Raw genomic sequence first — 18,608 nt, 5'->3', positions numbered from 1 at the left:
ACAGCATAGACAAGTACAAGATTTTATTAACCAACCAAAAAAAGAAAAAACATGCTAAAATTGCAACTGATAGTTATCATAAAGGTTAGGTGTACTTCAGAAAGAGTTAACAGAGAGACAGTTCCTTCTGTGCATTAATACACACACTAACACCACTTCTCACAGGGTAACATGACTTTTGAATTAATAATCTTTTTTACTCAGATTCGCATTGGTATCCAGTTTAATATAAAACCTTTTTTTTTGGACATCCAGAGAACAATAAGAATAATAAAATAGTAGCCTCTTTTAGCCCTGAAAATGTCATACAGTCTCAATACAGAAGGTACTCATGAATGATGTCCTTGATTTATTCCCTGCCATTCCAAAAACTAAAAGCCTTATCTGTTTGCATTAGTTATTAATTAATTTAATTTGTAAAATGCTCATGGCAAGGGCTATCGCCACTGTACAAAGACTAAAAACAACCTGTCATAAAAAGGGAGCAAGGTTTGCCTACAACAAAACACATTTCTCTTCCCACCTCCCTCCAAAATTAGTTGTTCCTGTTTGGTAACAGCCTGGAGAAGAAAGAGGGACTTTGCCCTGGGCTCTAAATCATAAGCATCTCAGTATGTGGCAAAAGAAGAGAGTGCCTGAGGACCAAGTAGAAGATAATTTTCTGCCTCACACACATTGGAATGGGATCCTGGGCCCCACACTGTCCCCTTTGTCCCAGGTTAAAGGGCTGGATAACTTTGCCAGTCCTGCTGTAGGGAGTAATGGGAAAAAGAGAGGAAGAAGGGTTTTCTAGAATAGGCACTTCAGTGCACAAACCTACAGAAATTCTAGGCAATACTGTAGCCAACAAAAATGCCATGGGAGGCTGCTGCAATTGACACCACCGGGACTTCAGCCACAGGCACGTCCTACATTAGGATGGCACCAGGGTGGCTAATCTAATTAGCATGTGCTTTGGAAATTGATTACCTGCACCAGAGTAATATAACAGAACATAAGCTGAGCATTAATAAATGCATTGCATACGTGACACAAAGGAATATTAAAATACATGCATACACCAGTGGGATTTTTCCTTCTGCCATGTATCAGAGAAACAGGGCAGCTGTCACGTCCTTAAGATATACCTCTGTCCATCATGTCCTAGAGTTTGTGGTTTTCCATTAAGTTTTAGGCAATAAAGTGAGAATAAGAAACATTTCTGAAGGCGCTTGAATGTTCTTAGCATTTAGTCATCTTGACTAGCTAAATCTGAGCTTGATTCTTTCAACACAAAGTAGCAATCATAATTTCTGAGAACACAAAGTGCTCCATGTCTGTGACATCCTTACTCTGGGCTTGTCTACACTTGCCCTCAACTTTAAAGGGGGCATGTTAAACTAATGAAGTGCTGCGGTGAATACACAGAAGTTCATTAGGTTAATTCTCCCTCAGGGCAGCTTTGAAGTGCTAGCATGCATGTAGCCAAGGACACTTTGAAGAGCCTATGCTACTTTTAAGTGCCTTTACTCCTCAAGTTTGACCCTTCAGAGTTGCCTTGGGGGAGAATTAGCAAATTCACCGCAGCACTTCATTAGTACTCTCCCATTGCCCAGACTAACATACCTCCTTCAAAGTTGGGGGAAGTGTAGACCCAGCCTCTGTGAGGATATATTGTAGTATTTGTTTATTTGTTAGAGGACAGAGACTCTTGTAAAAAAACCTCTTTGTGAAAGTAGAGGTAGGGTTGTAAATGCGTATTGATAACTTAAGGGAACTATACATTTGTCCTCAGCTGGTGTAAATAATCATACACGTCTTTAAATAATGGAGTTTTGAAAATTGAAGTCTGTTCTTTTAAAGTTTCCACAAATCATAAAGAATTAGAAACGAGTTGTGGGAATACAATTAAAAGGAAAAAAAGGGAAGAAAAATAAAGAAATGCAGAATTAATGTATCCAATTAATCTTAATTAATCTTAATGCTGTCCAGTTTCTTCACTGCTTGATAGCCACCACACTCTGCACTCTTGATGTGAGGTTTGTATGTGTCCGTTAAATGTCATGGTTGTTCAGCTGTTTGTGTAAACTTTTGAACACTGTGGTTGTTTTTTCTAGAAATTATGGTTCTGTGGAGATTAAGCATTTTGTATAATTTATTTTATGGTCTCTAGAATCATATAATCTGTGGTTTTACATATGCAAAACTAAGTGGCTTGTAAGTAAGCCTACATTTGGTTGGTTGCACAGGGCTTAAGATTTCTGAAGCCACACAAACAAATCATGTTTCTGAGGTTTCCATTTACATATCCTTGCTTAGACTAAGGAATTGTTGTAACTGAATTTCCATGTGTTCTCAGATTCTGGATAAACATGCACAGATCAGGTATTTATATGCACACAAGATAAATTAGCTACTTAACCAGTCAGATGCATGATTTATGCACACAAATTTGGTATTTTAATGAAAAAGTGAATCGTGCAAAAAGTGTGTTCAGTTGTATGCACTAACTTTTAAAAATGGTTCATATTCTGTAACCTGAAAAAAAAATTGAAAATATCCTCTTTTCTCCACCAAAACATTCCTGAAGAATTGTGGGCCATCACAAGTGTGGTTCTGTTATATCTCTTGTCAGATTGAACTCAAACATGTTTATTCTTCTTAAAAGATATTGTGGTGTATTATTATGTTTCCTCTAATCTCTTGCAGGGTCTCCATACAGAGACAAGATCACAATAGCAATTCTTCAGTTGCAAGAGGAAGGCAAGCTCCACATGATGAAGGAGAAGTGGTGGAGAGGCAATGGTTGTCCGGAAGAGGAGAGTAAAGAGGCCAGTGCTCTGGGAGTTCAGAATATTGGTGGCATCTTCATTGTTTTGGCAGCTGGATTGGTACTGTCTGTCTTTGTGGCAGTGGGGGAGTTTTTGTACAAATCAAAAAAAAATGCCCAGTTGGAAAAGGTAAATATTGTATTTTTCCATTTAACTGTATAATTTTTAATACAATTAAATTGTTTTTTTAAGCTTTTTGGTGACTCAGTGAAGGGCTGTTCTGATAACCTTAATAGTCTAGTTTAGTATTTCTCTAACAAAGGTTCACAACAGAGTGCCTCACGTGTAACATACACAGCTTTTAATTTGTCTTTAATATGTTTAATTATAGCCAGCTTTCAGGACAAGTGACTATTTCTCCTCTTATACAAGCCTGAAAAAAGACAGCTTTTTACTTCTGGAAGTTCACTGCACTTAATTTTATGGATGAAGAAGAAAATGAGAAACTGTAATGGAAAATAAATTAATCTTCTACCGATAAATTTGATTTTTTAAAAGTCAAAACTGTGTGTCTGTTCAAAGTCAAAAGTCGAGAAATGTCCCCATAGAGATGTCCTTTGCTGAAGACATTTACACCCGACAAATTGGTCTTGTAGCATCTGGAAATTATTAGATCAATATTATTTTTTGTGGATTTACTACTGATTATGGTTTGAACTCCTGTACCCTGACTCACCTGTGGATCGAGGTTGGGGTGCTAGCATTAACATGTCCTATACTGACCATTTATATAAGCATGGTAATTTTACTATACTTGGGTCCGGTATTGTCTTTCAGAATTCATGGGTGTATCATAAGTTTTACATAATACATATTTATATATGCATATGTAACAGCTGAAATTGAACTAAAAACTACAGCTTTTGTTTATATGCAATATTTTTAATCTGCATTTAATATTTTGGAAGAAAATTTAGTATTTTTACTGGGTTTTTTTTTACATTTTTGAGGAGCTTGTGACCTCTGTTCATCCTTATTTTAAATACTTTTAAATTAAAATCAGTAATAAATCCAGGAGGCATATTTGTATTAACACTGATTTTTGTATGCTACCTGTGACATTTTTAAACTTGAAATACACCCAGAAAAATATAAGGTCTACCTTTTGAAATTTCTGAATTTATTTGGATATACCTAGATCTTTGAGTACAAAGTCTTATTTTTAATAAAACATTGAAAAATAAAGTTTTAATATGTATCAACAAGGCAGTGCGAGGTCACAAATTCCTAAACATAATTTGGACTTGACTAAATTTTATTAAATAGTACAATTGTACCAATTATGGAGAGGAAAACTGAACTCTCAGATGTCTAATTTATAAGAATATAGGAATATTCAGTATATTCAATTTGTCAGCCTACTTGTGGAGCTTTGTCTCTCAATACAGATTTATTTTGAAAACAAATACCATTTGTTTTACATAATTCATGTACATTGCAATGTCTTTGTCCACTCTATAAATAATTAACTTAATATGATCATCAGTATATTTTGGTTTAGGTGATCTGCACAAAAAAAAACAAAAAAAAAACACCTTAAATCCTTATTTACCAAACTGGGACCATTTTGTTGAAAATTTTGTAATGTAGATTGATTAATGCATTACCAGGGCTGAATGCATATTTCATCTTACATGTTAGGTATGGAGCTAACAGCATGACCTATCTAATTCACTGCCCAAGGATGGTTGGGTGAAGAAAATGTGACATTGTCTGTGTTTAGGGGATTGATGCCACAAGTTGTCCATTGTTTGGAATAACCAATTTGGCAAATGGGAGCTCCATATGTTGGAGCAAACAGGATTTATCTCTAAGTTTGTAGCTAAAAAAAAAATAAATGTAATGGACTTCAGCCTTTGAGTCCAAAGAGAAAATGATCATTTTTTGATAAATATATGCTGGTTTTAGGAGGTGCAAATTATACAATCTGGGTAACTAACCAGGATACTGCATACTTTTTTGCTTAATTTAGATGCACTTTTTTTTTTTTTGGTTTAGATGCTTGTACTCTGAAAGAATCAACATTTCAATCTTATCCTCTGACTTTCCAATTGGCTGTACGGGGTAGATCCATATGTCCCTCAAAGTCAATGGGATCCTACACTGGTAGAAGGTCTGCCAGTATGGAATTGGTTGCATGACAGATACCTGTAAAAATGAAGCTGAGTTCAAAAAAGCAGAAGGGAAAACTGTAACTGGGTTATTTGTACCAATATTTTGTAATGTAGTGGAACAAGGGCTCAGATCTTACATGCATCTGATTCACCTGAAAAAAATTGCAAAAAAACACATGTAGCTAATTATGGTCTTTTTGGGAAGGAATCACACATTATTTTCAAATACACATTTGCGTTCATTTCATAATAGCTTTCTCCAGGCACTGAATAATTTCTGTTTTGTTGCCTATTTTAAAAAGCAAGAATGGCTAGAGTAAAACTGTCAATCATTCGCATCTGTCTTGATTTATATGTTTGAAAAACATCAGTGGTATCATAATCCACTAAGAATTCACTAGACTATCCAGCTCTGAAAAACTGAAAATCAGAAGACAATGCAGTCAGTTCTGCTAACAGAGGCACTGAAACCCATTGTTCTGAAAATGACTACTTAACATTACCGAGGAACATTGCATATTGATAAATGTAAAAGTGAGAAGCTGTTCAATTATGTACCACTTTGTTTCGCTGACTTTAGGGTACATACCATTTTGGAGGATTGGACCCAAAGTCCGTTTCTAGGTAATGAGCAGCCCAGAAAATCCTAATGAGGCACAGATGTAAATTTCCCCTGTGTCATTAGCATATGGCCACATGGTTCAGAGGCCAGAAGAAGCTCTTCCAGACTCCAGAATAGATGTGTAGATGCATGGCTCATTGGGATATCCGGGAAGGAAACCCTCCTTTCAGAAGCCCCCTTTTCTTGAAAATTTAGAGGAAGAAGGGGCTTCCGGAAGGAGGGTTTCCTTATGGAGGATCCCTGAAAGCCGCACATCTACACAGCTATTTTGGAGTTCGGAAGAGCTTCTTCTAGACTCCAAATCATGTGGCCATATGCTAATGGAGCATGGGAAATTTATATCAGTGCCTGATAAGTATTTTCTGGGCTGCTCATTACCATTCCCCTTCTGGAGAAAGGGGCATGTGTAGAAGTGGCCAAAGTGAATATGAGCAGCAGTGACTGTGTGTGTAGGTCAAATAGGTTCCCTTCTTTTGTACTTGAATATTCCACTCAAGTAAAATGGAGTTCTGAATATTGAATGAAGCTGTAGGTAGTCCCTTAGAATATTTGTGACAGAGACTGAGAAAGGAGGTTTAATTGAACTTTGCCATTTCCAAAAATCTAAACTACTTCATGCATTGAATACATGGCATTTTTAACCTCTGAAAAAATAAAAATTCTGTGGATGTTCCTGGCCCAAATTCTGTTTCATTACCAATATGTTCAACAATTCCAACAAGTTTAATAACCTACACAGTATATGGCAGAGTATCATTTAGCTTTCCATGAACCACAGAAAAGGCATTCTGATTTTACTCATTATTATAAATTCTGATCTAAAGCAAAAAAAGAAAAAAAAAGAAAAAAGAGAAACATTTGATTTACTTGATTCAGTGAAGTTGTATGGGATGAGCTGTAAATCCAACCCTAGAAAAACTTTCACTGACTTCATCTCAGTGGGAATGCTGAACTTGGATCACTGGTAGTATATACTGTAATTGCCTTTCTTTATAGGGTTAAAATTCCAGTTGAAGTGATGGAGCAGTATGAGTGGACATTCTGTACACTGCACTCCTTCAGCGCAACCTGTTGTCCTGAAGTTAGGGGCTTTGTCTTACAGAGGACCCTATTATCACCTCCTTCTAATCCTGATTTTTCACACTTACTATCTGATCATGTACAGCAACTACAGGATGGTGTACTGTATTTTAGAAAGAAATTTGATTTATAAATTTTAATAGAAATAATGGGTCAAAATGCCCACTTCTCTTCTTTCATTAAAATCTGCAACCAACAGTTTGAAAAATTTCCTTATTGTTTATAAGACAAGCACTCAATTATGTCCTTTGCTTGGAGATGTGTTGCGAAGCAGACCTTTGTTTTCTAAGACAATCTTGACAATAAATGCTCAATCATTTGCATTTTATAATTGCTTCTTTTAGCGAATGACCTACTCCCTGATTGTAACATTACGTTGACACTTAGAGGAGCAATCTAAGAAATTTGAATGCATTTTAAACAATTACCAATGTAATTATTGTTGATGCAGTTATTTCAGTGCGACACCATTTTATCCACATTACATAGCTTTGTTTTTGTAAAGATTGAGAGTTTTCTACATTGCACTAGAAAAGGGAATGTTGATCATGAAAAATAGTAATGTTTAACCTAATATATTGATAGATTGGTAATTTATTTGCATTGTTTCATTATTTTTCTTTCAAAATACAATTCTTGGAAATTGTTTCAATTTGATATCATCTCCTCATAATTTTGGTGTCTACTGGAATTTATTAGGTGCCATTATACAAGGGAGGTGTGCATTTGATCTCTTAGGGCAATATACCCAGTGTGGAGAATACCTCTGCATCAGGTAAGCCCTGAAGTTTAAATTAATGCTGGAGCAGAAGATCACTGCAAGACCATACAGAATATACTTTTATGATAGGGCTGCAGGCAGAAAGGTGTTGTACTTTCTGTCTATGCCAGCCACTTATACTTCAGTGAGCAAGGCAACCATGGGTATGTGCTAGGGAAGTGGCCATGAAGCCAGCCCATATGTAAGCAAGGAGGATCTGCAACTGCTATTTTAGATCACAGACTGATAAGCAGCTGTGCTGCAGCGACATACACCAATTCCAGATCCATCTTTCACTTGCCCTATGTAAAGTCCAATAATGCTGGGTTTAATTTTATTGCTAACATTGGGATTACTTGAAGAGAGTCTTTTACAGGATTGTACACAAGGAATATGTCTACACTAGCAAGTTCTTTTGGAAAAATCCAGGCCTTTTTTGAATAAACACGTTGAGCATCTACACACAAAATGTGCTCTTTTGATCCAAAATTGAAAGAACAAAGTCCTTCTACCGGAAGCCCTCTTCCACTTCTGGATCAGGAAAACCAACTTCTTTCAAAAGCTACTTTTAAAAAAAGGTGGGTGTAGATGTTCTGTCAGACCTTTTTTCGAAAAAGCAGACCTCATGGCACTGGATTTTTCGATTCCAGGCCCATTATTTCAAAAGAGCAGAGGCTGTGTGGATGCTCTCTTTTGAAAGAGCAGATCGATCTTTCAGGCCACTTTTTTGTGCGTGGACATGCTCTTTCACATGGGCTACGTCTACACTAGCCCAAATCTTTGAAACGGCCATGCAAATGGCCATTTCAGAGATTACTGATGAGGTGCTCAAATGCATATTCAGCACCTCATAACATGCCACCGGCTGCGGCTCTTCGAAATTGCTGCTTTTTGCTGCCGTGTGGTTCATCCAGATGAGGGTCCTTTTCGAAAGGACCCTGGGAACTTTGATATCCCCTTATTCCTACCTGCTCATAGGAAGAAGGGGATTTCGAAGTTGGTGGGGTCGTTTTGAAAAGGACCCCCATGTGGATGAGCCGTGTGGCAATGAAAAGTGGCAATTTCGAAGAGGCATAGCTGGCAGCATGCTAATGAGGTGCTGAATATGCATTTCAGCACCTCATTAGTAATCTTCAAAATGGCCATTTGCATGAAGTTTGCACAGCCATGAAATTTTTTCAAAAGATATCTTCCAGAAGAACTTCTTTCGAACGATCTCTGCAGTGTAGATGTAGCTAGAGACACATTTCACCCACAAGGGCCATGTCTACACATGCCCCAAACTTCGAAATGTCCATGCAAATGGCCATTTCGAAGTTTACTAATGAAGCACTGAAATGCATATGGGAGCTCATGGGAATAAAGGGACTTCGAAGAAGGTGGCGTCCTTTCGAAAAGGAGCCCCGTCTGGACACGCCGCACGGCGGCAAGGAGCGTCAATTTCGAAGCGCGGCTGCCGCCCGCATGCTAATGAAGCACTGAATATGCATTTCAGCGCTTCATTAGTAAACTTCGAAATGGCCATTTGCATGGCCATTTCGAAGTTTGGGGCACGTGTAGACGTAGCCAAGGATTTAGAATCCTCTCTTTCATGTCAGGTTGGAAAAAAAATCTAATTATTTAGTTGATGTTTCGGTTCGCAGATAATAAAGCACTACGCTCATACTACAGCTAACTTGCACTAGAAATGAAATAAGGTTCCTGAAACAAGGGTGTTACTAGGAAAGTGTTATGAACGTGAAATCTGCAAGTGAGAACATGTAGAAATCTGCATTGCCTTTTTTCCCCTTCTTATGTTAAATGTCATGACACTTGGAAGTGGACAACAATTTCAGGTTCAGGAGTTTACACATCCTTCTTCTATACTAGCAGGACTTCAGATATGTCCACATTCTTTTTTTTTTCTATTAAACTCTTTTTCTCACCATTATTTGAGACGTTATAAAAAGGAATGAAGTGAAATGGATCAACATTAATCTTCAGAAAATATCCTGATAGTTTAATTTAAGAAAAGCATTGATAATATGATCTGTGCTTTGTCATACTTTTGGATGAAGACCAAAGTAATTCCCAGAACAGGGTTTATTTGTTTTTTATTTGTTTTCCCCAATGTCTGCAAGTTCCAAAGGTTTTAATTTTGAAGAGCATGCTTGTCAGACTGAAGTTGGATAAAAAAAATACTGAGATGGGTGGTAAATCAAAGCTGGAGATCCAGAATTATATATACCTATAGACTTTATAAAAACCCACAGTCATGATGCAGCCTGAATTCTGTTATATTTTGTGTTAGTATAACTTGAGAGTTCTTGAAATTGGCTGGAAATAACTGAAGAGTGGCTGAGGGACAGCTGTGACAGTTCATAAATGAAATATTTTTCCAACCTGGGTACATCTGCATTCTGCAGATAGGCAGATGGAAAATTGGAAGCTCTTCTCATCCCTCAGTCCCTGAGCTCCATAAAGAAGGAATGTTCTGCTTTTGTATGTAGATTAGTGTTTTCTTTTGGTGTGTATAGCATCAGTGGAATTCTAATGCAATGCCCTTTTTTCGCAATGGCAACAGACGTAAAAAAAAATCCTTATGTGGGCAAAGATGGGAAAACCAAAGAGTAACAAACAGAGCATAACTATAGAAATTAAGGTTTATATCTGGTTAACTTGACATTTTTCAAATAATTGCAAATAATGTAACATTTAAAACATGATCTCTATTTTATCTTTTCATTGCAGTTTAACAACAACAGTAGCACAACAATTTTTTTTCCAGTTTGAATTAATTGAGTAATATAAACAAGAGGCTAAAGAATATATTTAAAATTGTCCAATTTATCACATCCTTGAGAATTCTTCTCATTGAAAGGTCCTCATCCTGCAGACCATACACGTATACAGGAATCTTACCCTTCTGTCTCCTCTGTTGAAAAATGTTTCATTTGTAATGAAAGGGAAAATATGTTACTATATTTCCAAAAATGCAAGTTTCCTAATACTCTTTTGACATTACATCAAGTAAGTCCTGTCAAAAATGTCTTTGTTTTTAAATGTCTGTGTTTGTGGTTATTTACAGTAAATAGAAGAGTAATACAAGCACTTGGTCAGAATATTGGGATATTCCACAACTGAGTTCAGGTCAACAACCCAGATCAAAATTAGGATATCTGTTACTTTACTGGAGGTCTGTGCAAAGAGTGTTAGCACCCTCCACTGACTGGAGTTGGAGTAGAGACCTCTGTGGTCCCTGCAACAGGAAATGTATTTGCATGTTGTATTAGCTAGCACAGTCTGAAAGCGTATAATTTATTGTTTGTCAGTTTTGATCGCAGAGTGGAAACAGAGTGAGTTGAGTACTTATACTCAATATAATCCAAGTCCATGCTATATTTTTTATGAAAAGTACAATATAATCGTAATCACCTCTTCTATTTATTAAATATTTTACGGTATATTTTGCAGGTAATTTTAACTCAGCATTCACAAATATATATAGAGATATTTAGACATAACTTTGTAAAATTTGACAAGCCTCAGTTTCTAATAGGCTCTATGTTGTATAATTATTTTATGGGAGTGAGGTTGAGAGTTATACAGTATACACATACTTGGTGAATATTTTAGAACAGAAGCATTAGCATGTGCATTCTGCCCCAATATATCACTCAGTATACATCCTGCAATTACTCTCTTATGCTGTACCCTGAGGGACAAGAAACCTGAGCTCATTGGACAAGACAGGTGTGAATTCAGAATGAGAATGATAAACTCTGAGTAATCAGATATTCAAATCTAAGAGCTGACTGCAAAAGATCTCAGCTAGCTGGCTGACTTTAGAGCAAGTAGCATCAGACCTTATAGGAAGTCAGGGAAGCTCTCATGGCAAGAGCTGTAACCATACAGAATTTATAAATTGAAATAACACTTTGAACTGCACAGAGAAGCTAGTGCTGTGTTTGTTGTTCTATGTCTGGTTAGTATCAGCTCAGCGCCTGATCTGCTGTATTAATGTTCCATTATTGCTAAGACCACATAATAAGCATTCAGCAGCATTCTGCACTCATTTTAGTTTCTGACTAGTCCACACTGGAGTCTCAGATAGAATGGATTGCAATACTCCAGACTGAGGAGTACAAAGATCTGGATAACCATGGCAAGGTTCGTGTCAGGCAGAAACAGTTATTCCTGTCTAGCCAAGCACAAAAGAGGAATTATAATCCTGACCACAGGAAACACAGGTTCCTTCAGGAAACTGGAAGAACCCTGAGACTGCAAATCTTATTGATGAGGTTGAGCAGAGCCTCCGATAATGAGGGCAACTACAGCCTTCTAAATGTTTCCTTTAACTAGTTCAGTATGACAGCCAACTTCTCCGGACTAAACTTCAATCACACCCCTATTTCAGCCAGACACTAGAAGTGCAAATGACTGCACCATCCCGGTTTGACAAAACAGAGATGTAAGGCTGCATGTCATCTGTATGTTGATGGCACTGCAGTGCAACTTGTCTCATTATCTCCCCCGAGCAGCTACACGTGCATGTTGAGACGAGGGATGAGAGAATGAAACCTTGTGGACTTCCGCATGAGAGAAAATTATTGGGGCTGATGAGCAAATGCCCTGTACTATACTCTAGAATCTCTCTGAGGGGAAAGATTGGAACCACACAAGTACAATCCCATCCACTCCAACCTAGGTCCACAGGTGAGTCAGCAAAACCTCATGGTCAGTTCTATTAAACTCTGCTGATAGAGCTAAACAAAATCATCCACTGAGAAGTATTTCTGCAGTGCTAGGAATATGATATCAACCAGTGGATCTAAAAGTCTCTGTGCCATACACCTTCTGGAACCCAGATTGAAAGGGGCTCAAGAAGTCAGAAGACTTCACCACAAGCTTCACACTTATCATTGCCAGAAAAGCAAACTAAGAGACTGGAGAGTAGCTGCCTAGATTGATTTTATCAAACAGTAGTTCATTGAACATTGTCCTAAACTCTACCTATTTGAGAGAACCTGGCACCTTGCCCTCCCATTGGGACACATTAACAATCTATAACAGAGCCGTCTATCACACTGCTTGAAATCACCAGTAATGAGGGATAAGGGATCATCATGCAGTTTATGGGCCTAAGCTCATCCAGTAACACTAGACTCACAGTGAGCAAGGCTGTTGAAACTTATTGCCAGAGAAGATGATGTATTATTTATCTCCGGAATAGTTCTCTTAGTATGGGTGGGGCCATTTGAGGCAAATTCTGATTGGTTTTATCCACAAGATAGATAGAAAACTATTTGCCACATTCAACAGTCACCTCTGTTTCAAAATGAAATCTCCCCCAGCTCCACCAAGATATCTATCACTTGGAAAAAATTCCACTGGTCAGGAGTTCATGGATACTATGGTCAAAGAAAAACTCTCTCAGCCACCACAAGGAACTTACGAACTCTTAGACAGTTTTACATTTTCCTTGTTGTGTCTTCAGTCTGTGCTCAAGTCTCCCACTGACTTGAGTTTGAAATCATAACTAAACACTTAGTTCAGATCCTGATTCACGACCCAGAAGAACAGGTGGTAATACTTAAATAGAAAGTGTATTTGTGAATACTGAAGTTAATTGCTCTGAAATGTAGTTTGCAGAATACTTGAATGCTGCGTTTGCTCTGGATCAAGACTGTATGAACTAGCAAATTTTGTGTAAAAAGATGTCATTTTAATGTACATTTTAAAGAGAACATATAACTTTTATAAGTCAACTGTTCTTGTCCAAATATATGTTGGTTACTAGAATTCTAAAAATATGGTTGGTGCGGTTATGTTGTTAAATATAAATTGAAAATGAAATAGGTCAAGGTGCAAGTTATTTTCCTCATGGTACTATATCCTCTAAAGTTTATTTCTTATATTCCATTAATTGCTGCAATGTCCGCAATTGCATCTATCTTATGGAAACTTCTTTTCGGATTTGTATTTCTCTCTTTGCATCTAAGAGCCTGAATTGACAAGTCCTCACTATGCATCATTCAAAATCCTTGGGAAGGTGTCATATGGAAGCAGAAACTGATTAGAAAGGAGGCTCAGGGCAGGGCTATGAATCCACTCGCAGCTAACTTCTGCAAGATGAAAATTAGTTTGATTGATATCTCCTAGTAGATGTTAGAACAGTGAGCCATAACATCTGATATAAACATCAGGATTACTGCCTTTACTGCTTTAAGAAATTTTAACAAGGCTTCAAATAATATCTGACATGCAAGGCTGGAGGTAATGAACTTCTGAGTAAATTTTGTCATTTCATACTGGATTTCAACAGTCAATTTTACACTAACTCCATCAAAGAAGAAAGGAGACAGATTCGTAAAAGAGAAGATGATTGAGGTTTTTTGTTAATAAAAATAGGAAAAGAATAATACTGGTTAAATTTTGAATTGGAGAGACACAGCTATACCATTTTCTTTTTTATAATATATTGTTTCAAGGTACTGTGGGGACTGGTGGTTTATGCATTATTTTCATTTGCTTTTCTTGTGCTATAGAATATGCTTGCTGCATTCACTTGGCACTGTCAAGCTGTGATAATTATGGGTGCAATAATCATTTCCTTTTTTACAGTCATTGAGCAACAAAATGTATAGTGATTCATAATTTTGGGTTTCAGGAGTATTAATGGGGTTTCTATTTACTTTTCCTCTAAATGTGAGATACAACAGTATAAGAAAGCTGTATAAGTATTGTCCAGCTTTGGTACTGGTGCTTTGGGGTATGCAAACCCTCTTTATTTTGGGCTCCACAATGGGCACAAACTTCTGGCATAGATGTAGCTTTGGTGGAGTTTGAAGCGCATGTAACATGATTCAGGCTGATTCAACCTTTATTTTGAACACTTTAACCTTCTGACTATAAATTCAATATTTCCCTCCCCAATGTTATATATTGATTATTCATTTTCTTATAGTAATTACATTAAACTGTGTGAATGTGTGAAGGATTTTAAACTCTTTTCAAGTCATTTGCCATCTGAATCTCTCTAAAATGACTTTCATGCAACATTTACTTGGTGGTTACATTTAGCAAGGCAGCTTAGCATAACCAAAATTCAATTATTGTTGATGTTTTTGTAACTTGCTTGAGGTCCAGAAAGTAAGTGAAAAAAACTACAGTATGTATTCAAAGAGCTCATCTTCAAGCCGGGGATGCATTTCTGAAATACAGCCTGCAATTTTGGCAAACTTTGCAGGTTTTCTAACAATAATGCATTCTGAAAGTCCATATGAAACTGAAAAAAAGAAAGTGATCTCAGAAAATAGTGTGATCTACCAGTCACAAAAAGTATTGAATAGCTCTTTTCTTATTCATACCTTATTGCTCTCAAAGATGTAGCGTAACAATGTACAATCCTTTTCAAGGAACGTGAAGTTTCTCTAAACAGAAAAGGGTTGGGAGTTAAAAGAGCTCAGAGTAGAGCTGCAATTTAAGAAATGTCAAGCTGAGTTATACTCTGTAAAATGGTCTGCATGTTACTTTGCACAACATAGGAACCATGTTTCAACAAAGAAAACCAGAGATCCAAGTTGTGAACTTTTAGATTTTCCACGAGTGGAGAATCAATTCCCATAATGTTTTTAACAGCGAATTAAATTTACAAATACAATGTGGCTGTTGGTCTTAATGATTGGTAAACAAAGAGACAGTACTTTCTGAAAGTGAAATTTATTATTCTCAGGCACGGAAAATATTTATGATATAGTTGTCATGTAGGTTTAAAAGTTTATGCTCTAAATTTCAACTAATTCAGATAATTAACTGTTTAACACTTATAAATGTAACATGGAGATAAGTTTGCATGAATTTAAACAAATTAATTTGGAAGTATACAGCAGGAGAAATTTGTATATACTATCTATTCATTCAGACTAAATGTAATTATGGGCATGCCAAATCTATTATCTGCAGTTCTCTTTTTCTAGGAAAAATGCTAGAACTCAAGTCGGATGATTCCTCTAGTGGTTAGGGTGTTCAATTTTAATGCCCCAGTCCCCACACTGCTGCAGGACCAGTTGGGCTCTTGCCCTAGTCCCTGCACTGCTTTGTGACTGGCAGGGGCTCCCAGCCAGAGTAGTGAGGGCTCCTGCCCAAGCTGGCAGGAACTGCTGCCCTCTTCCCTTCACTACCGTAGGAAGGTGGGGGATCTTGACCTGGTCCCCACACTGCTGAAGTGGTGATGAAAATTCATCTGGTGTTCTAATAGAAAATAGGTGCCAGAACTCTGTTCTGGTGCATTCCACCAGAAAAAAAGCCCTGATTGTCTGCATCATAAAATTATCCTACTTCAAAATAATCTTCATTTTATGGAGCTCATTTAGTGAATACTGAGATCAAGGAGTAAACACTAGAACCTTATGTATTTACTGTGTTCCTGAGAGCTGGGTTTTGTTAAGTATTTGGTATACTAAGTATGCATGATATCAGATATTTGAGGTTTATGTTAAGAAAGAAGCTGCTGAGGTTACTTGTCAGAAAAGGTGGTTATTATCTCCATCTCAAGCAATATTTGGAGGGTATTTCAAATGAAAATATTTGATTGTAGAACTACAATATTTCTAAGAACATAGGGTCAAATTCACGAGTATGACGTGGCTGGTTTTGCCACTCTAACAAAATAAAGAATTTGTAACCCAACTTATAATATTTTCAAATATAGGATGTGCCTGAATACTGGCAATGAGAATGCATATCGCTTCACACCTTGGCCGCTGTTTGTAACGAATGTTGTACTAGTAACTGAATATTGGCACTTTCTGACAAATTTTTAATAGCCTACACATATTGCTGTGTAAAAACAAAAAGCAGTCAAGTAGCACTTTAAAGACTAGCAAAATAGTTTATTAGGTGAGCTTTTGTGGGACAGACCCACTTCTTCAGACCATAGCCAGACCAGAACAGACTCAATATTTAAGGTACAGAGAACCAAAAACAGTAAGCAAGGAGAACAAATCAGTGCTGTGTCTACATTTGTCCCCTTCTTCAAAAGGGGCATGGCAATCAGATATAATATGAAGCACTTCATTAGGCTAATTCTCCCCTGCTGCAACTTTGAAGTATCAAACTTAGAAGTTCCAGCATACAAAGTCGGGGAGTAAAGCAAAGCAAAGCAAAGCATGGGGAGTAAAAGCACTTAGAAGTAGCGTGGGCACTTTGAAGTGCCCGTGGCCACACACATGCCAGCACTTCAAAGTTGGACACTTCGAAGTTGCCATAGGGGAGAATTAGCTTCATGAAGTGCTGCATATTCACTGCAGCAATTCATTACTAATCTCCCATCACCCAGATTACCATGCCCCCTCTGAAAAAGGGAGCAACTGTAGAAGTTGCCATTGATTGGATGTTTTCAATCCAGCTATAGAGTGACAGAAGCCTACTCTATAAAATTCCTGGGCTTTTCAGAGGCTCTTGTTCAGCATCATACCAGGGAATCTAAGGGAGTCTGCTTTTAAAAGTGACTTAGGAGACTAACTTGTTTTCAGAAGTGACTTAAATACGTCAGAGACTATATGGTACTGGCTTTCAAACAGACTCAGGCCTATGTGCTTAAGTAACTTTTGAAAACAGGAACTAGGTCTGCTCTGTACCTTCCCCTCTTGTTGCTTCATTTAGAACTTGTGAACTCATGTAGTTTTATAGTAACAGAGAAGTAGCCATGTTAGTCTGTACTCCAACAAAACAAAACAGCAGAAATGTAGCACTTTAAAAACTGACAAAATGATTTATTCAGTCATGAACTTTCGTGGGACAGACCCACTTCATCAGATTAATGAAGTGGGTCTGTCCCATGAAAGCTCATCACTGAATAAATTGTTTTGTTAGTCTTTAAAGTGCTACATTTCTGCTGTTTTGTTTTCATGTAATTTTAGTTATTTACAAATAAAACAAGAACCCCAAGGCTAAGAAAACAGTGGGTAAATTGAATATTTGCTTCTGACCTATCAGAATCACATAAAAGTAGGTACTGATTGCAAGTTTCTTACAGCAACTTGAAAATCTGTCTTCTGAGGTTTTTTCCCAGCTTCGTTTCATGTGACCTACATAGACTCTGGTTTGGCACAGTGGATGGCGAAGGCTAAACACAAAGGACTAGACTGTAATTTGATAACCTGATTACGTCAGGTTCTGCCTTTTTTAATTTATGCTAACTTTACATCTGATTTTTATAAGTTTTGAAAATCAGCAACTCAGATTTTATAGGAATGAAATATATTATTTTAAAAATACAAACCAGGGAGATTTGCAGAGTAGATAGTGAACATGTACATTCAGACTTTAACAGGTAATATTAAACTACGCTAGCAAAGCAGCTCTCTGAAATCTCTGTACATATCATGAGCATCACAAGACACTAGCAGGCAGATAAATAATCATAGAGACCAGGTGAAAGTTCCAAAGAGCCACACAGCTTGATAAGTCATTTCAATTATTATGTGATGCATATTTAAGACAGCAATTTGTTATAAGCTCATGGCTCAAATGAGGCAAACTGACAAGCTTGTGCCAAAAGAGTGAATCTGCTTGTAGGCACTGAAACTTTACTTTCTTACAGCTGTTTTTCTTTCTTTCTTTCTTTCTTTCTTCTCCTCATCCTTAAATTTCCCCCCTAGAGGTCCTTCTGTAGTGCCATGGTAGAGGAATTAAGGATGTCTCTGAAGTGTCAGCGTCGGTTAAAACACAAACCACAGGCCCCTGTCATCGTGAAAACAGAAGAAGTTATCAACATGCACACATTTAATGACAGAAGGTTACCAGGGAAAGAAACCATGGCATAGAGCTGGGAAGCCAAATACCCCAAGCACAAACTGTCGTCTTTTTTTTCCGAACAACTTTGCGAGAATGTTTCCTGTGGAAATATGCAACCTGTGCAAAATAAAATGAGTTACCTCATGCCGCTGTGTCTATGAACTAGAGACTCAATGATCTAACCAGTTGCAATGGCCAGACTCGAATCACAAGCGTCATGGATCAACCAAGTTATGCAGGGGTTACACTGTTTGTCATGGGTTCCACCATTATGAATGAATGGATGAATGAATGTTACATGTGAGTTTTGTGGCTGATTTCAAATGCAGTCTCAGTGAGAAATTGCAGGTTCCTTTTGAAGTTCAGCTGTTGCCAGGAGGTGGAGAATAAATGTCCTACATAGTAACTAACCACTGAAAGAGTCTTCTAACAGGAATATCGCA

At 37.3% G+C, this 18,608-nt stretch overlaps 1 protein-coding gene across 1 annotated transcript in view; it reads left to right on the top strand.

The window, feature by feature from the left end:
• GRIK2 (glutamate ionotropic receptor kainate type subunit 2) overlaps positions 1-18,194 on the top strand; it is a 610,734-nt gene extending 592,540 nt beyond the window's left edge. The window contains exons 15-16 of the mRNA XM_074988838.1: positions 2,689-2,939; positions 18,030-18,194. Coding sequence (XP_074844939.1) covers positions 2,689-2,939; positions 18,030-18,194 — 416 coding nt within the window. The remainder of the gene's footprint in view (positions 1-2,688; positions 2,940-18,029) is intronic.
• Positions 18,195-18,608: the final 414 nt, after the last annotated feature.

This window comes from Carettochelys insculpta, chromosome 3 (assembly GCF_033958435.1).
Source record: "Carettochelys insculpta isolate YL-2023 chromosome 3, ASM3395843v1, whole genome shotgun sequence".
In the NCBI taxonomy this organism is placed as follows: domain Eukaryota; kingdom Metazoa; phylum Chordata; order Testudines; family Carettochelyidae; genus Carettochelys; species Carettochelys insculpta.
The sequence above is the reverse complement of the archived record's forward strand: the minus strand, read 5'-3'. Positions and strand labels throughout refer to the sequence as shown.